The 27,579-nt window shown below is 40.9% G+C and overlaps 1 protein-coding gene across 2 annotated transcripts in view; it reads right to left on the reverse strand.

Moving 5' to 3' along the window:
• Nucleotides 1-1,699: 1,699 nt before the first annotated feature.
• PBX3 (PBX homeobox 3) overlaps nucleotides 1,700-27,579 on the reverse strand; it is a 168,203-nt gene continuing 142,323 nt past the window's right edge. Inside the window, exons 5-9 of one of the 2 annotated variants that reach the window (XM_084898381.1) lie at nucleotides 27,395-27,530; nucleotides 8,084-8,249; nucleotides 6,788-6,900; nucleotides 5,876-5,965; nucleotides 1,700-3,247 (exon numbers count right to left, since the gene is read on the reverse strand). In XM_084898381.1, the coding sequence (XP_084754507.1) occupies nucleotides 3,155-3,247; nucleotides 5,876-5,965; nucleotides 6,788-6,900; nucleotides 8,084-8,249; nucleotides 27,395-27,530 (598 nt within the window). In that variant the 3' untranslated portion in view covers nucleotides 1,700-3,154. The remainder of the gene's footprint in view (nucleotides 3,248-5,875; nucleotides 5,966-6,787; nucleotides 6,901-8,083; nucleotides 8,250-27,394; nucleotides 27,531-27,579) is intronic. The other variant, XM_084898382.1, reaches the window with a different exon arrangement.

Consider the following 27,579-nt stretch of genomic DNA (forward strand, 5'->3'; position numbering starts at 1 on the left):
TTCCTTTCTGTAAAAAATCAATATATTTTAAAAAAAAATGGGGCTCATGCTGCGCCCCAGTGCCCTCATGGATGAAGTGAAGGTGCTTCTGCCCTCCCCTCAACTCCTCCAGCAAGGGAACACATACGCCCCCGTTCTTATTTAGACCCGGGACAGCCTTCGCCTCTCACGCCTCAAGGGTTGCTGGTCAAGGAGTAAATCTCCAACAAACACGGGTATATGCTTCTCTCAGCTGACCAGAGGTCAACCCTGAGACGGTCCTTAGGAAGCGTTTCTGGACATTAAAGATGTATTTGTGTGTGCGTGCAGGTCCGGTGTCCACAGGGTATTTTTGCAAGGCCACACAGCATAGAGGCGGCTTTATGTAAAAGATAAGAAAGGCTGACCCAGATGCTAATTGAATCATGCAAATAACTCCTTAGCCATGGGAGAGGTTCCTGCAGGCAGGCAGAGCCGGCTAGGGAGGACAGCTTTGGAGGGCCATCCATTTCACAAAGTTGACTCTCACGGCATAACTGGCTCAAGATTAATGGGAACGGTGGCCCTAGACCTTGTTTTGCCTGGTTCCACCAACTGAAACAGTAAAACAGTTGTATTTATCATAGACAATTTGCTGCAACTGATTAACATTAATTTGATTTCCTGTGAGTCAATTTCCTTGAGATATATAGTAAACAGGCCAATTACCTGCTATTAACTTCTTTTGTTATAAAGATTTAGGTATCAGCGACCGATGTGGATGTGCATATGTGGAATTTCTAACCGTATGAATAAAACAAAAACAGTGTTTAATCTAGTTAAAGGATTTCTAGTTGGTCTTACATTTTACAAGTTTAGAGTTTTTTTTTTAAAACGCTATGATAAGGCCCTAGCCAGATAGTTCAACTGGTTAGAGCAGTGGTCAGCAAACTCATTAGTCAACAGAGCCTAATATCAACAGTACAACGATTGAAATTTCTTTTGAGAGCCAAATTTTTAAAACTTAAACTTCTTCTAATGCTACTTCTTCAAAATAGATTTGCCCAGGCCGTGGTATTTTGTGGAAGAGCCACACTCAAGGGGCCAAAGAGCCACATGTGGCTCTCGAGCCGTAGTTCGCCGACCACGGGGTTAGAGCATCATCTGGATACGTCAAGGTTGCAGGTTCAACCAACCAATGAATACATAAGTAAATGGACAACAAATAAATGTTTCTCTCTCCCCCCAATTTTTGCTTGTTTTTAGTGGATCTCTCACAGAAGTTATGAAAATGAAGAATTGAGCATGACAAGACTGGTTATTTTTAAATAGTTACAACAAAGTTTTTTCCCTCTAGCAAGTGCCAACTGCATCATTAGGTTAGGATGGAGAGTGTGAGCTCCAAGGGTTGGCACCCAGGTTCAAACATGGCCCCTCGCTGTCAGAGGTGTGTTAGCCTCTATGAGCGTTAGTTTCCTAATCTATGAAGATGGAAGTATTCCTTGAGGCGTGCTCAGAGCACAGGTTCAGGAGGACAGGGAACAGCAGTTGGCAACTAGCCAGGAGCCTGCACACAGAGCTGTCAGCTGGTGGGGCTGTTCCGTCCTGCCAGCACCGCCGTCACCTCAGAGTCCCCCTCCCACAGGCCACACACCTCCTGCACCCCGGCCTGCCTCGGGCAGGTTCTCCCCTGGACCTGTCTTGGCTGGTTCACGCAGTGGAGTAAGAAATAGCATCAACATTTAATCATGAAAGCAAAAAGTTTATTCATGTTTGAAACTACATATAACTACCACGAGGAAGACTTTTTCAATCCAGGGTGTAATCCAGTTAGAAAGGAACACGAAACGCTTTTAATACATTAGAATCACCGCCACAAATTATTTTCATGACTCAATCAGTTTCGGAATCGCATACAATACAAAAAGAGAGAAAGGAGGGGGCCCCATCACACAGGGTGAAATATACAGTACTGAATACTGAAACCCAAATGCATCACAATTAGTCGCCGCTTTTTTTTTGCTTTTTTTTTTTTTTTTTTGCATGAATTAGTAACAAGATGAAGAACATTCAAAATGTTTCTCAGTATTTACAACAGTTTTACTGATTCTGTGTTAAAGACCCAATGTTTCCACTCTCGGTTTTTTAAAAGTTGCAAATGCAACCCTGATTTTTCTTTTAAAAGATTACAATGTACATTACATTTTATGAAGGGAAACAAAGAGTTAATTACAAGATGCAAAAAGATAAGAAAGAGACAAACTACAGCGTGAGTATTGTTCAGAGGTAGTAAGTGAGCACTCTAAGCTACAGAACATGTTGAAATTCTATTGGTTTGTATGAGTTCGCATGAGGTAATAAAGCTGTGTTTTGATTGGTGAGATGTATAAATACTCTTTTGCTACACTATATACAACACTCCAGAGAGCAGGGCCTTGGTCAATGCCCAGAGGACGTAGCAAACCTTGACAAGTCTGTGCAGCACCCAGCACACATCAGAAAACCCAGATGGATCTCATGTTCACCTCCATCAGCAGCAAGTACCTTCATCTCCCAGAACAGTGTGGATCCATGATTTAATTACCAAGCAGACTCTGGGCACTGGTGCTTTCAGAGAGAGAAAAGATGCCACCAGTCTCTGATCTAATTATAACATAAGAGATCGCAACACAACGTGACGAGTTAAGAGTCTTAAGCACAACCATCATTAACAGAGATAGCCCAATGGCTCCTTTATTCCAGCTCCGTTAGCGATATGAAAGAGAGCCAAGCAAAGTCTGCCACGGAAACACGCGAGAGGTTCAATGTAGGTGAGTCTTTGCATCTGCTTTAACCAATGAGGTTTAGCATCCATTGTACTTTTTTACCCTTAACGCCAAGTAACTGGCAACTGTGAAACCATTCATGTAAAATATTGATAATAAATTATGATAAAATAGCTACAGGACTGTCAACAATGTTAAATCTTGGCCTAATTGGATAAAGTGCTTTTTTTTTTTTTTTAAACATTGTGTGTTTTTTAAGTATAAATACAAATGATTATGATTCTTTAAAAAACAGATGACCAAGTTCTCTAATAAGACAAGGTTTTACAGTAAAGCTGTAGATGGTGGGCCACAGAACCGCTTTCCTTCTCCTCCTATTGCTCTGAACGCACTAGCGAGGCGTGTCAGCTCAGGGGCGAGTGTTGCCAGGATTAGTTAGAGGTATCAGAGTGCACACTTCCTGGGCCTTCTGTAGGAGAAGTCACAGAAGATGGAGTTGTTGCGTCCTGCCAGCCTCCATTAGCCTGAAAGGAGAAACACAGTTCAACGGGTGCACGTCTACATATTAATTCTCCTCCCCGATTTAAAATACCAGATGACAACATGAGAGCAAAGATGCATTAGCGAAATGTGTTTTCTAAACCCACTTTGGCAGCACTTGGAAGCATGTGTTAAAGTGGGATTAAATGCATGTAAAACAAATCCATCCCACCAAGTAAAGACTTGGCAATAAATCAGCACACTGAAGGAGGGCTCTGCCAGCCTGAAGCTGGCACCAACCTCAGCCTGTGATTCGCTGGTGAAGAGGAGGTGACTCGAAAAGAAATCCTTTAAGAAGGGAGCAGCAGAGAAGCCAGGGCAATGCCTCAGCAAGACCTGGGGTCCACGGAGTACCAACTTCAGCCTGGCTTCATCGTCTCCATGGAGAAGAACGGCCCGCCTTTCCACACGGGCTGACAGCCGCTGCTATAATCCTGGGAAAACAAAGGCCAGGCTTTCCCTCCAAGCAGGATCCTCCGGAACGAAAACGCAAGGATGCGGAGGAGCACACACTATTCAAATCTGCATTCCAATTATCTCCAACAGGAGCTCCTAGCTGGGGTGTTGCTACCGCTCTTCACAGGCCACTGGCCCTTCCCGCCTCAGGTCTGCATCGGCAATAACAGTACTCAGAAACAAATTTGCCTCATGTCCTGGCCTACCGAGGCAATTGCTGAAATCAACGTCTGATCAGATTTCTGCTGTGGCAGACAGCTTGTCGCTACATATTTTTATGTCAGTCAGGAGGGAGGTGCTGGGCTGGTGAGTTGGGGAACACTGAGTGGAAGTGACGGGGCGGGTCTTTCTGGAGAGACGGCGAGGGTGAGCTGGCGAGCTGGCTGACACCCAGTGCCCGCGGCACAGAGCAGCCTCCTGCGAGGTTGCCCCGGGTCCGACCTCCCACAACAATGTCAGTGTGGTCACGAGGTCCCCCCGTCCCCATGCCTCCCTCACATCCGCCTGCAACTTCTGAGAGGCCACCCAAAATGTCTTCCTTTTGGCCTGTGTCAAAGGCTTCTGAGAACATTCTAGACTCCCCAGGCAGCTAGAGCTGCTAGCTGAGCCGTGTGCTGGGGATTTTCCCTCTCCCGTGATCGCTGTTCTTGGGGAACTCCCTTCTCATCGACTGCCTCGTTCTGCATAGAAAGCTCTTTCCTCCCTAGGATCACCCACAGAGATGGCCAGAGCCAAAGGGAAAAGGGTTTTCAGGTTTGAGGCATATCGAATTCAGGTGAGGAAAAAACCAGTGTCGGTGTTATATTTTTCAAGCCTCAGTAGTGCAGGGCGGATGCTGACATGCTTATGTGTATTTGTGTGGACGCTAAGAAATCCTCTACTCTATCTAAAAGGTAAGCTGTTTTCACCCTCAGGTATGAAAATCTAGTATTTAGAAAAAGAAAAACTCTTATGCAGACACAAGTCTAAAGATATTCTGTCTGAAGTAAACATCATTCCTCTTTTATCCAAATTTATAAACAACAAATGTACAATATTTTTACCCAGCCTGGCAGCTGGAGGAGAGGTTGTCAGCAAGCATTCTTTTTTTCAAAATAAATTAATCCTTACTCTGGTGGTTTGAGATTATGCACTGTATTATACAACAGCGCCTTATCAAGCCTCATCAGTGAAGATGGAATTCATGTCTGTAAAACGCTGCAGGCAATCACAGTTTCATATTTTATCATGTTGATAAGGATATCGCACATTCTCTGAAGCATTTCAAAACACTTAAATGAAAAAGGAGAAATGCAACTAAAAGGCTTTTTATATGGTTTGTTGTGGGTTATTATGAGTTATTTATAAACCCAAAAAGAAAGATTTGACATTTCAAATGTAAAAGATTTGAGTATTTAATGGTCCTTTTCCCCCGTTACAATTGAACATCCTCAATCACTTTTTAAATCATTAATATTTACTCTCATAGCAAGTCAAGGCCTTAAAAAAAAAAAAAAAAGGAGAATTGTGTCCATTTTCTTTCTGACTCTACCACCATGTGCTGGGCGGTTCATTTCCTCCCTCAGTCTGGAACCCCAGCTCCACCCTAAGCCCTCCCGCCTCTTCAACCTCCCGTCCCCTCACAGGCACCCTTTCAAGTGCTTTTGCCATTTTCCATCCATGTCAGGGTGGGGGGAATGTTAAGCTGAATTGGCTACGAAAGTAAAATCAGTTCCTCCATAATTAAAATGAGAGGCCTGCGTCTCCCATGCTGACAGCACCGCACACTGCTCTGCAGAGCAGGGTTCTTTGTGCAGCCTGCTTTGTTAATCGCTGGGGCCCTCCAAGGCTGTCCCCTCCGCCTGAGCTGGGCGGGGAATTTTTCCTGCTGCTCAATTCCAAGATAAATGACCTGTTCTTCACCCTTTTCCTGGACCCACACGGCAGAGGCAGTGGGAGATGGCATCTTGATGGACGGGTGTTTTAGCGCCTATTGATGATGCACTCTGGGCATCTGTGAGGCCTTCTAAGGGCGTTTAAATTCGTACAACAAAAGGGCAGTGACGACGCTGCCTTCCCTACCTGCCCACAGAGGAGAAGCCAAGTCAAATGGCCATTAATTTATTTATTAGTCGCTGTTCCTACAGCTCTTCACCTCCGGTCCCCAGAGTACTCACATTTAAATTATGTGGACTGTACAGCGAATTTCCTCCAAGGCCATCACTGTAGCCTCCCGTCTGATTGATAACATGACGGAGGGTATCCACCTAGAAGTGAGACGAAACAAAATTCATCATCACAAATCTATTAAAACATCATCACTTACAAAAGGAAACAATTTGAATTATGTGTGCCACGAGGGTTTAGCATCTTCAATGAAAGACAAATTATCAATCAAACCTGACTGGCAGAATTTCAACAACTCTTTGCATGCTTAAACTCACACGTTTTTGTTTTTTATGCCAGCCAAAAACAGTCAAGTCTTCATGGCAATGCAAACTTCCCATCTACACCGACCAAATATGTGTGGTGGCTGTGGGTGAAATCTACTTATAAATGTGTATACTGGATCTCTCTCTCTCTTACACACACGTGCACACACACACACACACACACACACACGCACATGCACACACATGCGCACACACACGTGCATAAAAACTGTTCTCAATAAGACGAGAAAAATGTTGAACCTGGAATATATTTTAAGAACTTAGGTTTTTATATTCTGATTTAAAAACACACACACACAGACACAAAACAGCAATCTGTTTGTAAATCATACACTCACTGATACACACACTATTTTTCTGGTCTATTTTGGTACAAAAGTAAGATGCCCCCAACCCTTCTCCATGAGCTCAAGCCAGAGCCGAATGCATTCACAAAGTTGATCAAGTTTGAATCATCAAAAGTCGCTGTTCGCTTGACTTCTCGTTAAATTAAATGTGGGGCTGACGGGTCGCGTCTGGAAGCACCCAGCCCAGGTCCTGCAGAGACATGCAGGCCACTTCCACGGGGTGAGAGCAAGGAGTTTTGAGCCCAAACCCTACCCTGCCAGAAAGGCCCCGGCGGGGCGTTCCTCCTACCTGTGATTGCACATTGGCTCCGACTTGGGACCCTTGGTAAGAATCCCCATTCAGACTCTGCATGTTCATGAACATGTCCCCAGAGTTTGGGAGGTTAAAAGAACCAGAAGAACCTGGAAAGGAAAGAGTTAAGTGGCTGAATAACAGAGAGCTACACACAACCCTCACAGACCTAGAGGCGGGAAAGGAGGACAGGCACAGGAGGGAAAGGTCTGCACAACATGAAGCATTTCCGGGCTCAGAGGACGGAGAGTGACGGCAAAGAGCTAGGTCCCGAGTCACATTACAGCTGGGAGAGTGCTATCAATGGGGAAGCCCAGTAAGAAACCAAGAGAAAATAAAAATAAACAGAAAAACACCTAGGAGCTGGCCTGGCACCTTCCCGTTTTAGCTCCAGCATCTGGTCATTAAACATGCTCTTCACCATCATTAACTCCATGGTGGCCAACTACCCAGAGAAGAAATATTTTTCTGAAGCTTTTTCTAAGCAATAATTCTACCTAACTTCCATCTGTTTTCATGTTCCATTAAAAATACCCGGGGGAGAGGGGAGAGGAAGACCACAAAACAAACAGAAAACTCCCGCATTTCTAAATTTTAAAGATATACATTAATAATATGAATTGCTTCTCAAGTCCATCTGTTTGGACCAGCTGCACATCTTTCATTGTTAGTCAAGTTCCTGTAATTTTAAAATGTTTCTAATTCCATCACAAATGTCACATAAAGTTTGGGTATGAGGAACCAAGATACTGCACCCATGCATTAAGTCCCATGGCCCTCACAGCTACCACCCACCAATCCCAGCAAGCCAGCACAGGTGCTGGGGAAATGCTAAGAAGGGCAGCAGATGAGGCTGTGGCCGCATTAGGTAGAAAGCAGGACTGTACTCCACTCCGACATTCTAGCTCCCTGCACAGCGACAGATAAATGTCCCACTTCAGCTATGTCATTCTTTGACAGGCACTATTGACCTTAAAATGATCTAAGAACAGAATAGTTAAAAATAATCATTAGTGATGGCACTTTGCCTAATTTGCTGAATTAAAAAACCACTACACAGTGTGAAAGTTCCAGAACCTACCAGTAGCAAGTGGAACTCACTGAACAGTAGGTTTTTACAGGCTCTGGCCACTCAGTTATTCACCCTCCCCCAAAACAAGCCTGCATTTTTACATAATTCTTCCTGTACAAAGCACCGTGTCCTCAGTAGGGCTCTTGCTTCCTGAGCTGTGGGACAGGGCTTTGTGGCACAGGCTGCCTGGGCTGAGCAGGGAGCGAGCGCCTGGTACGCACCGGAATTTGGCGTGGTGGGCGAGTTGGTCTGGTTGTTCTGCACGGCTGCGGCCACTGCGTGTGCGGCTGTCACGGCGGTCTTTGCAGCGTAGAGGTTGGCTTCTTCCTGAAACTTGCCAATATTCTTCTTGTACCTGATTCGTTTGTTGCCAAACCAGTTGGATACCTACAAATCAAATCACAGGGATGTGAGTGAGGAGAAGAGAGGTCGGTGGGGGGGGAGTTAAACTTCCAGTAACTGTTGGACACCGAGCGGATCCCTTGGGAGACACTCAATTCTGAGCCTGAAATCACTCTGTGGATAATGCATAATGGTTTTGGGGGTTCACTTTCTCTTTTGCAAATCTCTCCACACTCTTGGAATGATACTGCTTTTTGGAGTTAGCCACAACACTAAAATGGCTGCAAGCACAGTTTGTTCATAAAAGAATATGCAATTGGTGTATAACTATTAGTATGTAAGTGATCAGTCCCTCCTACAAGTAGCTGAAAGCTAAAGGAAATATTTGTTAACTTAGGTAAAAAATGAAAAATACTTGAGAAAGAATGACTATTCTTTCTGGGTCTGGGACAATTTTGGCAGCTGTACAGTAGAATCATGTTTGGTCTGATAAAAAGAGTAACATCAATTAGTAATGGATGAAAAATCCCTTTGTCTCCTGCCTTGGAAGATATGCCTGCCTGCCAACAGAACTGCTCAAGCTCTGCCAGTCACACGGGAGAAAACTCAAATAACTGCAGTCAAGTCCAATGCAAATACACAGGAGTGGCTCCGATTCCATCCAGTGGACTATCCTTATTTCTTTTGCAAACTACTTATAATGCTTCATTCCAGGGCACTCGGGAGAGAATTCTAAAGAGGATCTTGACAACAGCAGATTTCAGCACATCTCATTGACAGCAAAACTTCAGCCCAAGTTATGGCTGTTACATTATGTGTTCAGGCTCTTATAGCTGAGCTATATAAAGAAGCTAAAACCCACACAGCAATTTGTAAGAAGGTACCCACTGCTACATAAAAGGCTCTGACCTCTCTTGTTAAAGTAACAGTTAAAAAAAAAATACTTTTCAATAATCTCTTAATATGTCAAAGGGGCATGTTGCTATGGTACCAGGCCGGTGAGTCACTGTTTTATCCTGAACAGCTCTTCAGGGCCCTGAGGAAAAAGGAGTGGTATGAGCCCTCCAATCCAATTTCTGCCGAGGGGCAGGCTGTTCACCATCTTTGCCAAGTCTTTAATTGCTTGGGAAACGAACTCTCATTCTTCAGCCCATGGCACTCATCCTTCTAACAGAAGCCAGAGAACCCTGGCCAGGGAGCCACACAGGAAGACAATGCTGGCCTTGCCGCTGCCCGCATGCTGTTCCCTCCTGGGGAACCACTGTGTGCACAAACATGTAGGACACTCGCTGAAGAGCCGTGCAGCTCGCATGAGCACAGGTTCATCAGTCAGGAACACGCCAAAACTTGTCGGGAAGAAAAAACGCTAAAGATCAGGACTTCATAGCTATTTCTGTCCCACCACCATTTCCTTCCCCTGCAGGACTGTATGTATCCCTTTCTTCCTTCATATCAAATAGCAGTGTTTATCATAGCTGTCATCTAATGACTAGCTCCTATGTGCCTGCCCAGCATTATGCAGCGTCCTTTGCACACATTTTCTTAATCTTTTTAAAAAGAATATATATATATATATATATATATATATATATATATATATATATATATATATATATATATAAAATTGATTTCAGAGAGGGAGGGGAAAGAAGAAATAGAAACATCAATGATTAGTGTCAATGATCAGCTGACTCCAGCACACCCCACACTGGGGGTTGAACCCAAAACCTGGGCATGTGCCCTGACCAGAAATCCAATCGTGAAGTCTTGGTTCTTATAGGTCAGCGCTCAACCACTGAGCCACGCAGGCTGAGCTCATTTAATCTTAACAATCTCAAGGCCTAGGTAGTTGATGGAGATGGTTACAATAGGCTTAACACCTGTCCCAAATCCAATGGCCTTTTTCTCTCCTCAACTTGTTTACCTCTCAGCAGTGTCAGATATTTGTAATTACCATTTCTCATTTTTGGGGGGGCATGGTTTCTATGAGATTATGCTCCTGCTTCTCCTTCCCTGACACCAGTGTGTGTGTGTGTGTGTGTGTGTGTGTGTGTTTTCTCCAACACTTAGATCTTGCCCCTCTTCTCTCTTTCTCCTTGAGCAAGCTTATCCTTAGCAACTATTTCAATTTCAATTATCATCTCATTATGAATGACTCCCAGATTTCCATCTCTATCTCTAACTTTTATGAATATCAGTTCTAAATTTTTAAGACATTTCCATACAAATGTTCAACATATGCTACTACTCTAGCTTGTTTGAATAAGACTGTCAAGCCTTTGAAAGAGTTAAATATTGACTATATCTACAGTGCAAAGGGAGATACTCCTGGTTGGGAGGGAATTTGGCATTTATTAAGCATAATTAATGAAAATTCCCCAACTCTGAATTTAGCAACAAAGGCCCATCTTAGAATTCTCCTCTTCTAAACAATTCTCTGTTGGATTCTGTGCTTTGTAGTTAATATTACCTTGACAATCAGAGAAGCTATAATACATTAATGAAACCTGGCCTGGAAATCAGATTACAGCTTTATTAACAGTTTCATAATTGAGGAATCTCTGTACCATCGAAGGTCTCATCTCTAGATATGTAAGAATCCTGTGTTTATGCATACCCCTGGACCAATCAAACAACAGTCATCACTAATAAAGGTTTATTTAATTCTCACAGTAAAATTTTAATATCACCAGCAGCCTGGGGAAGCTTTAGCAAGTGGGTTTGCTTGACATCAGATCGTTTCTATTCTGCTAGTCCCAATACTTCTTAATCTTTAATATCAAGGCAATTAAAATTAATGGCCACTCATCCGAAGCTACTGTGGGCAGTGTTTCCTTGACATCAATTGTTTGATGGGATTACCTAGAGGTTAAACTAACAAGCAAGGTTTAATTGGAAGCAATGAAAGAAGCAGTGATCATACCTTATGTTTAACCTGCATAACCACCATCTAAATGAATATCTAAAAATGTTAAACTATTTCTCAAATTAAAATATGCACGTCACATTCTGATATCACAGATTTGGGCATTGCAGCAATACAGCTATTAAGACCATACTGCTGCAAATGAGATCAACATAATTAATGTATAAATGGACACCTAAGTTCAGGGATTCTTTTTCACCTTTTTAAAAACATATGGGTGCAATTAGTGGCAAAAGAACCCTTATCACCACCCAGTGGGAAGCCCCCAAAGCTTCACATCACGTGTGGCCCCTCCTACACGTGCTCTCGGTGGAGCCAGGCAGTACACAGGGGCACTAAGCGAGCAGAGCTTGCTCCGTCTCTGAACTGGATGGTGTGTACCCAGGTCCCTGAATAGAAACACGGCAGGAAATTGGTGGAGGGAAAGGGAATACACTGTCCTGTGCTTCTCTTTTGAGCCACGTATCAAAGATTCATGACTCTGGACTATGCAGAAGGCAAAGGGCCAGGCAAGAATTTCAAAATCAATTAAAAATGTGAATAAAAAGCGTAAGTATTCTCTTCCTTCCACTGATGTTCATTGCTCTCAGCTCCCTGACTGTGAGTTTTTGGCAATCAGGGGAATGAGTAGTGAACATTTTGCTGGCTGCTAATTTTCTGGAGCCTTTCTGCAAAGCCAAGAAGTGGCCAGAAAAGCTTCCGGTCTCTCCCATTTACTACAGCCATGCATGTCCCCAAACCTCATCTAGCTGCAGATTGCCAATTGCTTTTAAAAAGCAAAATGTTTTTCCCAGCCTCACGGCTCAGTGGTTGAGTCTCAACTTATGAACCAAGAGGCCATGGTTTGATTCCTGGTCAGGGCACACGCCCAGGTTGTAGACTCCATCCCCAGTAGGGTGTGTGCAGGAGGCAGCCAAATAATGATTCTCTCTCATCATCAATGTTTCTATCTCTCTATCTTGCTCCCTTCCACTCTGTAATAAATAAAAATATTTTTAAAAATAATTTTATATGTGAATCTAAGACAGAAACTAGAGAAACAGATAGTAGAGGAGTGATTGTAATCACCAGAGTTCGGGGGCGGGAGGAAAGATATTGGACAAAGGGTATAAACATCTACATTAATAAAAGAGAAACATGCCAGCCAATCAGGAGTACACAAATTAGCCTGACAAAGATGGAGGCGGCCCCACCCCCCAGCTGCTCCGGGCCTCCGGGCAGCACACATGCAGGCGCGGAGCGGCCAGGCGGGGCAGGAGGCCTGCTATGAGGGCGAGGACAGAGGGAGCTACAGGAGCAGTGCTCCAGCTGGAGTGAAGACTGAAGGCTCTGGCCAGAGCAAAGATGGAAGGCGGCAGCCAGAGGGAAGGCCTGGGGGGGGGGGGGGGGTGCCAGAGGAAAACCGGTGCTGGTAGCCAGGGGAAGGAAGGTCTATTGTACGAATCTTCATGCAATGGGCCTCTAGTCATTTATAAAATTAACAAGTTGGGGATCTCATGTAAAGCATGGTGACCACAGCTAATAAATAATACTGTATCATATACTTAAATATCACTAACAAAGTAGGTCTTAAATGTTCTCACTACCAAAAAAGAAATGGTAACTATGTGACTGGGATGGTGGTGGGAGCTAATACTGTGGTGGCAATTATTTTACAATTTATAATTATATCAAATCAACATTAATGTTATGTGTCAATTATATAATATCTATAAATATATCTATTTTTTTTATTGATTTCAGAGAGGGAGGGAGAGAGAGATAGAAACATCATTGATCAGCTGGCTCCTGCATGCCCCCCACTAGGGATCTGAGCCCACAACCCAGGCATGTGCTCTGATGGAATCAAACCCAGGACCCTTCAATATGCAGGCTGGTGTTCCATCCACTGTGCCAAACCGGCCAGGGCTCAATTATCTCTTTTTCCCTCCAAATATATTTTTATTTACTTTTTACAGAGAGGAAGAGACAGGGAGAGAGTTAGAAACATCAATGAGAGAGAAACATCCATCAGCTACCTCCTGCACACCCCCTACTGGGGATGTGCCAGCAACCGAGGTACATGCCCTTGACTGGAATCGAACCTGGGACCCTTCAGTCCGCAGGCCGACGCTCTATCCACTGAGCCAAACCGGTTTCGATTCAATTATCTCTTAATAAAGCTGGGGGAGTGGGGAAGGGGAGAGGGAAAGGACAGGAGGGGCAAGGAGTAAAGCTCTTTTTCAAATATAACCAAATTCAACTTCTGTGTTGTCTTTTTACCTTCTTCAACCTTAGAATCAACCTTTCACTTAGAATCTTCACTTCTGACTTAGAAAAGTCAGATATGGGCATATGGTAAGGGCCTGGGACTCGGTCTGGTTTCAAATCCACACTGCCACTTACTCAGGGCATTTGGGTCAGGTTACTCTAATAATTTCTGTGTCTCCTCTCATATACAATAAGAATAACAGTAATATCTTCCTCCTGGAATTGTTGGGTGCATTCATGATTCTGGCACAGTGATTACTTGGTAACTATCGATATTAGCTAATACTACCACCCAGGTTTTATCAACGAAGAAACAAGCGATTCAGACTATACACAAATTGCTCAAAATCACAAGGCAAAGTATGATGGATCCAGATTTCAACCTCAGGTTTCCCATCACCTTTCTTTCCCATTGTATAATCAGTTGGGATATATTTACTGAATATGTTATATGGCCAATGCAGTAAGGAAGACCTCACTTTAGTTTGTCAATAGGTTCTGCAACTTTAAGCAAAACAACGTTGAATAAAACCAACTTTACCATAAATTAATTGATATAAATAAGAGTTAAGTTCCTATGCTATCTCAGTATAATAACAAAATGACGAACAAAATAATGTTATTCGAGGACCTGCTTACAGTACTAGGTGCCGAAAATGAAAAAATATAGATGGACCTCTCTACCTGCCTTGAATTACAATATGGTTCCTATGAAAGCAATGCTAGACATAAAAACAGTTAGGAAAATGGCAGGGCAGTGATGATCGCACACCACGCTGTACAGTACAGATTTGAAATGCAGCAGGATATTGGAGGAAAAGAAGTCCCAGCAAGTCTGGAAAATCAGAGCAGAGCAGACTCCCGAGGTAAGATGGAACTGGAACTGGACCTCAGCTTCGGTTCAACTAAATTCAACAGCATTTTTATTGAGACTCCACATTTCAGAGGTACAAACCTCCAGAAGCTATGTTGATACAAACAAACCAAAAGCATAAGCTGCTGCCTCCCTCTCCTTAGACCTCTCCAAGATCCCAGAGACTCATTCTACTTTCTAACTTAATTCCGTTCTTAACATCTAAACCCCTCTTTGTAGTGAAAGAGGAAGGAGAAGCCATTCTAAAGAGAAAGAGGAAAGGAGAATCGAGGAACGTTGACATGGAAGTGGTGACATCTGAGTGGAGGGCTAACAAGTGAGGAACATTTCTGTGAGGGAGAAGGAGGGAGCAATGAGAGGTGGGGCAGGGCATGGGTGTCAGGGGATGAGCAAGATGAGAGGCACCTAAAGGACATTGGCTCTGGCTAAGGAACAGGCCTGGGAGATGCTCTAGGCAGGGGAAAGCCTGAGGAGGGCTTGTAGGCTACCTCAGACCTTCCCGCCCGCCATGGGCTCAGTTAAGTGCCAGCTAAGCAGAGGGAAACGGAGCTTGAGCCTGAGATTTCTAAACGTACAGTGGAGAACGGTTCTGGTGAGGCCACCTGAGGCCAGGTGAGGCAGGTTTTCCACTCAGGTTCCTGTCCTGCATCAGTGGTCTACACATCTTTTACTGGAAAACTCCCTGAAGAAATTTTGAAAACTCAGGTACCCACTCACATATATTTTCCTCCTTTGCACATTTTTAAAGTTGGCATCTATTATTTTTCATTATGAGTTTATGTAGCTGTAAAAAAATGTTATTTCAGTTTGTTATGAATGTTGACATTTTGAAATAAAGCAGTAACACTGTTCTTTAAAATGTATCGAACCAAATCTAAGTAGCAAAGCAATTTTAAAAATACATAGACTTGCTTTTCTTTAACAGTTAAATTTTTTGTGTTCTTTTTTATTCTTCAAAGAGTATTTTGTTTCCCTCCCATATTATCTTAACACAATATACTTTAATACTCTATGATAGAAATACATGGAAATTGAAACTTTCAAATGTTACTTCCTATAATTATAAGGCTTTACATGTTTAACATATCCTTTTGGATTAAATTATCATTACAGTCAGTCTAAAATTGATCAAAGCAATACGAATACTTATTTTGATAAGTAAAAACTTATTTTGACCATTGAAAGTAGGTTTGTAGGTTTTATCACACATGCATTTCCTACTCAGAGGGGTGTGGAGTTATAAATGCTGACTGAAGGAGGTTTGGTTATCACTGATACCTCACATTATTCCCCACTGGGCACAGGAGGAGGCCCCACTCTTCGGGGCAATAAGCCGTTGTACTGGGTGGAAGTATTCCTTTCACAAAGTGGAAAAAGGCCAAGTGGGAAAGGGCAGGAGGGAAAAAGGAAACCCACACATGCTTCCCACCACAGCAACTTTCCGAGGCACCTGGATTTGAGGAACGAGTACATACACACCTAAGGAAAGCTGGCCAGTGGGAACCCTGACACCACGCGCTCCCTAGTCCCCTTTGGAAAATCCTCACTTATGTGGTGGAGCATTTATACCCTAGTTCGAGACTGCTGTCTTAAGCGAGCAGACTAGCTCTGGTTACATTTTAACTTCTTGGTGTGAGAGCCCCTTGGATGGGGTGTGCCTAGTAAAAACCTTCAGCTACAAACACGGAGGTTACGCAGGCAACCACTTCTGTGTATCACAGAGACTTTTTGGAGCTAGACAAAGAACAAATTTGCCAGCTCAGGAACTCAAAAAGGTTCTGATTAGAGAACTCAACCTAATGGGTAGATACAGCTTACTTATTATTTAGCATAACCTTTCTGGAGAGCTAGCAAATATGTATATACACTCTGACAGCCTTACTGAGAACTTGTATAGAAGAAATATTTAGAAATATTTGTGCCAAAAGATTTGCTACAATCCCACATATAATAGCTGGAAAAATGAGATTAATTTATAACACTTCTGTATAAACAGAATATGATCACTGACTGAAAATCATGTTGAGGAAGAATATTTATATTCATAATATAAAGAGAATGAAAAGGGCAATTTCTTTCTTTGCATAAGCATAAGAACTTTTGGGTGATAAAAATAGTCACATATAGCCCTGGCTGGATAGCTCAGTTAATTAGAGTATCATTCCGAGATGCCAAGGTTGGGGGTTCTATCCCAGGGTAGGGCACAGAGAAGAATCAACCAACAAATGCACAAATAAGTGGAACAACAAGTTGGTTTCTTTCCCTCCCTTCCTTTCTCTCTCTCTCTCTCTCTCAAATCAATTTTAAAAATAGTCACACATAGACATATGTAGCTGGGCACATATACACACGTGCATGTATACACAGAAAAAATTACTAGGAAACATTTACTATTCATTTGAGTAGATTTATAAGAAATTTCTATTTTTGTGCTTTCCTGTATGTTTTCAAGTATTATCCAAAGAGATTTCAGATAAGGAATATTTTAAATCGGGGGGAAAATGTACTTTCCAATGAAAAAGGGAACCAATCTGCTTTTTAAAGCAATCACTGAGAACTCATTTAGCAATCTTTAATGAAAGTCAGGCCCCGTGCAGCCCACACAGCCCCAGGAACCAGCAATCCCACTCCTGTATTCTATCTGGAGGAGGGGATGCAGGCCCAAGAACTCTTGAAATAATTAAAATCAGACATTTTGTAAATTTCAAGTGATTAAAATTTCCCAGACTGCTTTGCATTTAAGAAAAACTCCATGCTCAAATTAAAAAGCTAAGCCATCTACAATGTCTGTACCGTCGCTGAAAGGCAATTTTTAAATTAGCATTAGTTGCATCTTACATTTCAAATTCTATCACTACATTTATTTATCATGTAAATAACAATGTTACATTTTTAAAGGAGAAAAGCTATTATGTAAAGACTTAATCTTCGAGGGGCAGAAGTGCGGAACTTTAGCGCTCCTCCTTAGTTTTGCTTCCCTGCATAAAACACATCGGGGAGAGGATCAGCACTTGTTTGCAAAAGAAGCAGCTGACACTAAAACATCATTATTGAGATTAGCAAACTAAAAATTTATGAAGCACAAATCTTAGAAAAATATGTGATTGTGGTTCCCATGTTTACTTGTGCTGCACACTTTATGTTCTGTGCCTAATTAAATGCAACAGATTATAAAATGCTGAAATGCCAGGCCGGGTATAATGGAACATGTAGCATATTTACATGGTAAACAATTTTACCTCTAATAAATAGTTTCTCCCTAATCAATATGTTTCATCCCCATTATGTGGTTCAATTTAAAATGAGGGATGGAAGCCAAAGACTATTCAATTTTTTAAGTTAATGGTGCTAATAAACTAAATCTCATCCTACTCACTGCCCTCCCAAGGATGCACACTCAGTGTAAGAGAGTAAATACCGTAAATAACCACTTGTCTGCATTCCCTTGAGAATCCAGACGGCAGCTGAGCAAGGGATTAGGAGCCAGACAGACCTGTGTGTGAAATCCAGCTCTGTGATTTCCCCTGTGTTACCTTGGTAAGGTCATGTCAGCTCATGTTCTCCTTGCCTGATGTACAAGACGGGATAGCGATGCCTACTACTCACAGGGCTGCCTTGAACATTAAATGAGATAACATGTTAAAATACACAGGACTATGCCTGAGATGTACTAGGCACCTAGTAAATGTTACCTCTCCCTTTTCTGAGAACAAACAAGAAACAAGAGCAACAATACCCAGGCCAGTGTGGTCGCTGGTTCGATTTCGGGTTCGGGCATATGCCCTGGTTCTAGGTTCAATCCCGATGTGCAAGAGGCAGCCAATCGATTTTCTCTATCATCAATATTTCTATCACTCTCCTTCTTCCTTCCCCTCTCTCTCTCTCTCAAAAAAAAAAAAAAAAAAAAAAAAATTCAATAAAAACAGGTGTGGTGTTTTTTTATAAAGAGCAACAACAAAGCCCTCTTGCTTCCTGTAGCCACAAAGGTCAGGGCAGGTTTCCCTTGTCACAGGAGCCTTGAATTCTGGGAGAGCCAGTCCATGTTCCCCGTGCTGGTGGGATAAAGGCAATGAGTTCATGGAACAGTCCATCAGACCTCAAAGGGAAAGCAGGGGAGGGTTGGGGGAGAGAGACCAAAGGACTTGTATGCATGAATATAAGCATAACCAATGGACACAGACAGTAGGGGGGTGAGGGCAGGTGCTGGAGGGTGGGAGCAGCCAGGGAGAGGTAAATAGGAGAAAAGGGAGACATATGTAATACTTTCAACCATCAAGAATTTAAATTGAAAAAGAGAGAGAAAAGGGGGTGCTCAGCATAATAAACTTCCTATCAGATGAGAATGCAGAGCGCCTGTCTGCACATAGCTGCTGGGCTACTCCTCTGCATAAGGAGCTGTATTACCTATGCCTCCTTGTCCCTCCTCACTCCCGCCCCAACATAACAGCCACTTGCATGACAATGTGCTGGACTTAGAATTTGTAGGAAACCTGGATTTATGTCCTCCTTATACCTATATTTATAACAGCAGCCACAGAGGGAGACTGCATTATGAGCCAGCCATTGTGTCAGGAACTTTACAACAATTATCTTATTTAGATAAGACCCAGATTTAATAATGTAGAAACAGAGTCAGAAACTTTATGTACCTTGTCTGGGGTCACACAGCCTTTCCTGTGCTTTTCCCATTATCCCTTATCTAGTAGAAACTGTTTCTAATTAATACTCTTAATTCTAAAAAATTCAAAAAATATTTACTCAATTTTATTTCTTTTCCATTGTATTAAATGGCTAAGGCTATAAAAGTACATTCTACCTCTTCAGTGCAAAATATTTTGGCTCTTTTTTTGTTAAAATGTGGGCTAGCCCAAGAATCCAAATCATGTTTTCTTTTTAGAAAATAAGCTCCGAATTCCTAATAATTGTCTTAAAAACCAACTTGAAACACCACCCACTTCTAATGGGAGCACTGAACAATAGAAATTCAGTTTCCATAGTATTTGAAGTAATTTAAAACAGATTCACTTGTCAAGTACTATATTTTTTTATTTGAGGCTGTGAAAAATTTTATTGCCGTAATGTACTGACACCCTCACAGTCTGGCTTTGCCCTTTCTACTCTGTGCATGATAGACTGATGACTACTCATGACATTCACAGAGAGGTTCATCTGCAAAAGTATATAAAACGTCAGCTCCCGGCCACAGCACAGAGGAAAGAGATGACGCCATTCGTCTCCCTACAACACGTGCTGAGGGGTGGCTCTCAATGACCACAGATGATCTTTTCAGTTAAAGATGCTTTTCTTTAAAATTCTCTCCTTTAGAAAAGTCAAATGTGCTAGGGGTACAACTGAGTAGGTTCCTTCATAGGCTCCATGGAAAGCCTTTGGCAGGTTTTGAAACACTGACATCTCAACTGTGAAACTACCTCCCATCAGCTCCACTAAAAGGTGGAGCTATTTACCAGAAGAAAGATCAGCATCCGAAAACTAAACTCAAGAGCACTGTCTAATAAACAATAATGGGCCAGATTTTTTTGTCTACATAAGTGTCATGTCAATGAAAACATCAAAGTTTATTAAGTGTTCTATAGTCAAGCCTTTTGTTTCGTGGAATGCCTCATTTAGTCAAACACCAGTCCCTACCAAATACATATCCCAGTTTTCTTTACTTTTTAAAAATCCAGAAATTTTCACTGAATTTATTTAAAATGTCCTCAAAACATATATTACCCTTTCAACATACATAATTAATTCTCACTAAAAACAAATCACATACATTTTTAGAGTAAAAAATACACCAAGACTAATAGACATAACCCCATTTCCATACCCTGGCCATCCCATGGCCTGGGCTCTCACTTTCGAAGCCTATGAAGGGCTGGGGCTGCCTGCACGCTTGTTTGCTGGAGGGCAGAGCCTCTGTTCCCCTTTCCTTTTGGCACCTTTACAAGGCTCTGTACGCACAACATACTCAGCAAGAAAACTGGTTTGAATGGGTGACAAATTCGCATTTACCAAGCACTAATGATATGGCCGGCCCAGTAACATATATCTCATTTAGCCCTCAAATCTCTGATGAAAATATCATTATCCTAATTTTACAGATCAAACAATGGAAATTTCAAGTTAAATAATTAGCTTAAGGTCACACTGCTACTTAATAATGGTGGAGTGGAGTCTGAGTGACTTTTCTGCATCTTCCTATACTAAGTATGTACACTCAACTGGAGTTAAAGTGCCAATTTCTCAAAATGAGTAATAAGAAATAATGGTACCACTGCCTAAATGGAACACAAGTAACAAAGTGTAGTTTGGGTTAAAAAAAATCTAGAGTACCTGCAGAGCCAAATTTCCTAAATATCTAACTTTAGGGAATCAAGAGGAAGAAAAGGAAACTATTACTTTCCAACTTTTCCCCCTTGATCTTCAGCCCAGTCATCTAGATCCCAGTGGGGTTACAGTAACCCATTCGTTCTTTTACCCTCTTCCACTCCTGGGCTCAGAGCTTAGCTAGGGCAAGTCATAAGCCTAGGCCATTGGATTGCCTCTGATCATATACCTCAACCCAGAATTCTTTATCTCTTATAATTCATTTCATAGCACTTATTACCATAACATTAGATTCATATCCAATTATTTACCCAATCTCCAAAATATCAGTTCTACCAATAAAATACTTTCAAATCCACCTCTATTTTCCACTCTCAGTGGCCTAATTTGAATCTTCACCACCTCTTGCCTGAATTATACCAATTATTTATGTAGTCACTTTCATCCTATTGGTTCCCCCTCAAATTGATCTTACAATTTGATGCTAGGATAATCTTTCATTCTAATCATATACCTCAACCCAGAATCCTTATCTCCCATAATTCATTTCATAGCACTTATCACCGTAACATAATAATTGCATATGTTATTATTTATAATTATATATCTCAATTATCCTTCTCTCCTCATTAGAATAAGCTCCACAAGGACAGAATCTCTATTGTACTCACTATATGTAGCATAGTAACCAGAAATCACTAGTTGCATAAATACCGTTGAATAAATTAAATAATTAATGCAAAACACACATGTAAACTGATCAACCTCAAAATTACAGGCATCACTGCAGACATCTAAATATTTAAATATCATAATTGCAGACCTTCCCCAATCAAGCTCAAGCTTGACTTCTTACCTAAATCATTTCTTCAACATTCCCTGAGTGTCTATGTGCTGTACATTATGCTAGGTGTTTAGAATATAGTACTGAAAAATACCGTAGTCCCTATCAACATGGAATTCACCATCTATTAGGGGAACAGCATTAAACAATTCATTATTTAGTTATAATTGTGATAAATACTATCAAAAAAAGTATAAGAATCTATGAGAATATATAATGAAGAATATGAACTGGGAATATAAGTAAATCTTTCTTGAAGAACTGACATTTGAAATGAATGTTGAATAGTAATAAGATATCTATGTTTGTGTAGCGATGACAGGGTTAGACCATTCAAGGCAAGAGAAATAGCATAATAATTTTTATTGTTACATCTTCTTACTCTGTGGTAGGCATTCTGCTAGGTGCTCTACATATTTTATTGAACCAAATTTCCCATAACCCTATGAAATGCATGCTATTTTTTTCCAAATTATATATATGAGAAAATGAAACACAGTAAGTTAAATGACTTGCTCAAAGTCACAGAGCTAATAAGCTGACTTTCCTTAGCCTCTCAGTAGAACATAAACCCACACGCACCTGTGCACTCTCCCAGGTTACTTTTGTATCCTGCCAGTAACATGTTTGTCTCCCCCAAGAGATTTGACAGAATTCCTGAGACTAAAGAACCCTATCTTATTCAGCTCTGTTTGCCACAGTGCCCAGCACAATACCTAGCACACAACAGCCCTCAAGCTTCTAACCCAAGGAAGTTACTGGTAGGAGATGAGAAGAGAGGAAAGTAAAGTCAGACTATTTGTTCCCCTGACTCCCATACTGTAATACTGCCTTTACTTAGGTCTCAGTTATTGTTCTCCACACACCTCTATGTCTTGGTTGGGTAACAGAACCAAGCATTACTAGTATTATCCTTTGTGGTTTCCCTACACGCTTTCCATACTTCTGTCATAGTCACTTTATTAAACTCTCTTCAAATTATAAATTATTCTAATTTAAGTGTGCCATCTGTTTTCTGCTGGGACACCCCCTTCCCCCAATACATTGGCCTATTGGTCTGACATGCCTCACGGAAGCAAGGCCATGGAAAGGTGAGATGCAATGATCAGGGAGAGGCATAAGGGAAGACTGACGGGAATACTTACAAGGAAAAAATAGGCAAAAGAAGGTGACAAGGACAAAACCCAGAAGGACCATGATTCTGATTATGGCTTCTTGTATGGTATAGAAAAACTCAAAAACTACACCTCAGGTGGAAAAAGTCTCTCTCTCTCCTTAGTTTGGGTATCATGTTAAATGAGTATTTGAGATGCCCTTTAAAAAAGTCAATTGTAAAGTAAATATATACCTGACATCACTGGAGTAAGCTTTAGGGACCATGCTAATTATAGTGCTGATTGTAGAGAACAAACAAACAAAAAATCAGAGGCTTCCCTTGCTTTCTTTAAATCTTGCAGATATACTCAGTGTTCCAGCATCCTCAAAGCTCCCATCTTTTTACAACCAGCTCCTTTGTTCTCTGCACGCTGTTTAATGATATCCCATCTCCACCAGGACACACAATCAGAGCCTTTATAGAACAGAGGGTCTGCAGCCTTCTTTTAAGACAGTGTGAAAGAACCACTTTAACAAAATAGCTGCCATTTTCCTTCAACTTGTCTCCAGTTTACCAATTGCATACTCACAGCACAATCTATTTCTGCCTTCCATCTACTGCCAAAGTAGCTGAAAAGGCCTTTATGGATAGCTGAAAAAGATACTGTAATTTGAGTCATCTTTTCCCCTGTTCTAATTATTATTTTAACAGGCTTCTTCTTATTTTAATACATTTTTTTAATAAGGAAATCTTACTTACAAATTTTAATTAGCTTACTGAATATTCACTGCTTTGGAATAAGTAGTTTAATGAGTAAGGAGATCTCAGACTACTAACTAGCCTGGAGTCTCTGAAGTAGCTAGGGGGGAATGAAGCAGCCTTCGTGACAGAAGCCCTGGCCTGTGCCTCACAAGCCAGGACTCTGCAGCCGAGGCCTCAGGGACTGAGGAATCACACTGCCTCTTGCTGGAAAAAAGTAAAAATCACTTTCTTCCTTTTTATCAAGAACCTCTGTGTAAGAACCTCCAGCCCTCCTGAAGACCCGTGCCTCTTGTCAAATCATTAATCTCTCTGAACACTAGTCTCCTCATCTGTAAGTGTTTTAGGTACTTTTCTTCACAGCCGACTGCTTATAAAAGTTGGTCTTGTGCACCACTGTAAAGGCTCCAAATACCTTAGCTGAATAAACGAATGAAAGAATGAATTTTAATGCTGCCAACTAACCTTTTTACCGTTTGAGGTTCTCATCTGTTAAAAAAAAACAAACAAAAAAAGCCAATCTTTTCTTTACAGTATATTTCAATTAGACTAGCAATGAAGAACAAGTTAATATTTTTCATTCTAAAAACTTCTAGCACAGAAAGTACAGCCAAAATTATTTAAATTCAAAAATGGAATCAGGAGAACAATGGAGATTTTTGTGACTTGTTAACTTGAATAATCAGTGCAAGTTAGCTCCATTCTAAAAAGTAAAGGCATATTAATATCTGCTCCACTAACTAAGAATATGTGACAATTTAAGTGTGATTCTTAGGACTTACGACATTTGAAATAATTTCTTCTGTGAATTTCTAGGGTGTTAAATAAAAGGGGAACTCCAGCTTTATCAAACCAAGCCTTAGGACAACAGAGATTTCAAATTCTGAGATCTGCCTATAATCCCATGTTAAGGATCTTTATCTTTATAATATATTAGCATAAATTAATGTATGACTAATAAGATTTGTACATTTTTTTACTTACTTATATCTATTTATATATTATAATGCACAGTAAATTTTTAAAACTACAATATATATTAATATGTCCAAAAACAAATTCCTATCTTTCTCTCCCCAAAACCTATTCCTCCCCAAACCTTCCCCAATACATTTCATGATAATTCCATCCTTCCACTGCTCAGGCCAAAAATTAGTCATCCTTTACTCTCCTTCTCTTACAGCCTAATCTAATCTATCAGAAAACCTCTCGCTATCCCTTCACAATTATCTGGAGTCCAGCCACCTCTCATCACCTCTACATCATCCTGGCCCAAGGAACCATCATCTTACTCTATATAGGCTGTGGCACTCTACCTGGTGCCTCTGCTTCTCCTTGCTTCCAGGGTCTATTGTTAATATAGCTGCCTTGGTTTGATCCTGTTAAAACTTAAGCCAGATCATATGATTCCTCAGTTTTCCTTAAAAGCTCAAGTCATTACCATCATAAATAATAAAAGCCTAATATGCTAAGTGCCTGGTCGTTCACTCAACCAATCAAAGCATAATATGCTAATGATATGCTAAGGCCACTCAACTGCTCACTATGACGTGCGCTGACCACCATGGGGCAGACAGGTGACCAGTTGACCAGTCACTATGACCTGCACTGACCACTAGGGGGCAGACACTGGAATTCTAAATCAGAATGCTATTATAAGAGCCAAGAAAACCTGGCTTGGCATCATCAGCTGGTATTCAGCATGAGCCCAATTCTTTCACTAATTTTGGGGGAAATGCACACACTCCAGAAAACTCCACTTGACATAAATGCACGTTTAATTTCACCTGTCCTGTCTAATCCAGCAAATTATATTGTTACTTAGTATTTCAAGTGGCAATGAGTACTACATAACCCAGATAGTAATGTTTTATAAAATGCATGTTTTTATAAGCTGGTGACTCAAATTGACTATATTCCATTTCAAACTGAGGACAACCCCCCCCAAAAAAGAAAAAAAAAATCAAGGAATAACACTATATAGGACAATGACAATAACTATTAAATAAAATCTTAATTATAAATCTAAGTTTGCTCTAAAGGTTCTATGGAAACTAATGCCAAGACAAGAACTGGATAACATCTTCAACCCAGCCCCTATTCCCTCAAATAACATTGATTTTCATTGGAATGTGAAGGGGATCTTTAGTATCTTGCCCTTCAGATGCACGAGTAGTATTTTTTTAGAAACTACTTAAAATTTTTTGTCTTATGTTACCTCTAGGAAACATTGAAATTTCTGGCAAGAGTCAGCTTTTCCTTAAGCTCCACTGCAAAAACAGGTTGGTAACTATTGCATATGCATGGTATAAAGAAATAATATTCAAATGAAAATCTATAAGCATCAATATGAATATTTAAATAAAACTGTATTTTCAAGCCAATGCCAATTGGATATACTTATTTTTAAAGGAAGTACAATTGTTGCTCATCCCCAATGTAAATATCAAAATATCTGTTTAAAATGAAATGTATTTTTGTTAGATGATGACAACTAACTTCAGGGCTACAATTTATTAAAGACTTTTAAAACAAAATACAAACTGTGACAGAAATGAATTTAATTTTTCTGTCTAATGGATAACAAGGAAGCAAAGAAATCATTGGGAATCAAATACCATAATAGCAAGGTTATCAAGAAATGACTTGGTGAATTCCTCAAAGCTTTCACCAAAGAATTATATTAAATTAGTGTCCCAGGGCATGGATTCATGCATATTGAAAGGAAACTAATTAGGAGAAATATTTTAGTATTGCTATTCCCCTTTTTCTATAATAGAAGTGTCAACCAAATTCACGATCAACAATGACAGATTGAAACACAAGCATGCGATTGGTGTCAGCCAGAGCTTTATATGTATCGTGCATGTGTGAGTCAACTTAGCCTTTTATATATATGGAATAAATTTTCTTAATTGGAACTGCTTTCTGATTTAGCTAAACTTTTTCCAGCCCAATGAAGCACCCCAACTTCTCTTTCAGATAATTGTCAGCAACACAGCAGTAAATATCAATACGAAGAAGATTATTATTGTAGGTCACACAAGGAGAACAAAGGGTAAAATATTTAAATGCAGGAGTATTTGACTATATTCTGTGCAGTGAGAAAACCTGAAGTTATTTTCAAGTTCCACCATTTCTTACTTCTTTTCAGTCAGGTCAAGTTTTCTAAACTTTCTCTCTGTTTTCTGGTTAATGAAAAGAAAATAGGATTCCACTGAGTCTCCTATCTACCTACTCCAGGACTTCTGTGAGAATCAAATGAGTTGAGGCATGTGAAAACACTTCATGAACATTTGGTTAAACTGTAAAATGTTTGCACCTGGCTATAAGTAAGTTGGGTTCCTGAGCTAAAGAAACTCCAAGGAGGCTAATCGCTAGGGGGGGAAGCCAGGCGTTACTACGTGATGTCATTACCCGGCACCCACAGGGACTGTTTCCAGGTTGGGCTGCGGCCAAATTTTGTGTCATGAGGTCTCTGCAGTGTTGGCTTGAGATTTGGTGGGGTGTTGCTCTGGGGTGGTGGCAGGGCCTGTGTCCCACTTGGGGGAAGCCTAGTGTTGGTTTGTTGGCGCCAGGTCCGTGGTGCCATTTATTTTTAAATGGTCAGTGTGCACTATGGCAGCTCCTGCATTGAGCACTGCCCCCTGGTGGTCAGTGCACATCATAGCTACTGGTCGAACATACAGACACTTAACCTTTATATATATATACACACCGGTGTATATATATATATATATATATATTTCTTTTCAGCAACAAATAAATTGGTTTCTCATTGGAGGAAGCTTGGCCAGTCATCCAAATTGGGAAAAGCAGGACTACATGTCACTAAACTACCTCTTCCCATGGCATGTTTATGTCCTTTCTAGTGAAGATTTACACTAGGGTTGCAGGTGACTATTTTGTCTCCTTGACACTTAGGTTTAAAAACAATTTATCTAAATTTAAAAGCTTAAGTAAAAATGTGGAAAAATATTATGTTTTCTTTATGTCTTCTCTGATGATGGAAAATAAGGATATGTAATTTGGCAAGAATGCTCTGAGGAAAGAACAGGGTTTGTGAATTACTGGGGAAACAACACAGACCGTCAGAGTCCTTGCTCACCTGGGACACTGTGATGCTGCATTTCTTGGCCAGCTCCTCTTTGGCTTCTTCACTGGGGTAGGGGTTGCTGAGGTGTGAGTAAAAATATTCATTCAAGATTTCTGTGGCTTGTTTACTGAAGTTACGCCTTTTTCGTCTATGACAAAAAACAAAAAGAATTGTAGTTATAATCAGCACTAACCAAA

Source organism: Pipistrellus hanaki (genome assembly GCF_964339955.1).
Source record: "Pipistrellus hanaki genome assembly, chromosome: 11".
NCBI classification, from domain to species: Eukaryota; Metazoa; Chordata; class Mammalia; order Chiroptera; family Vespertilionidae; genus Pipistrellus; species Pipistrellus hanaki.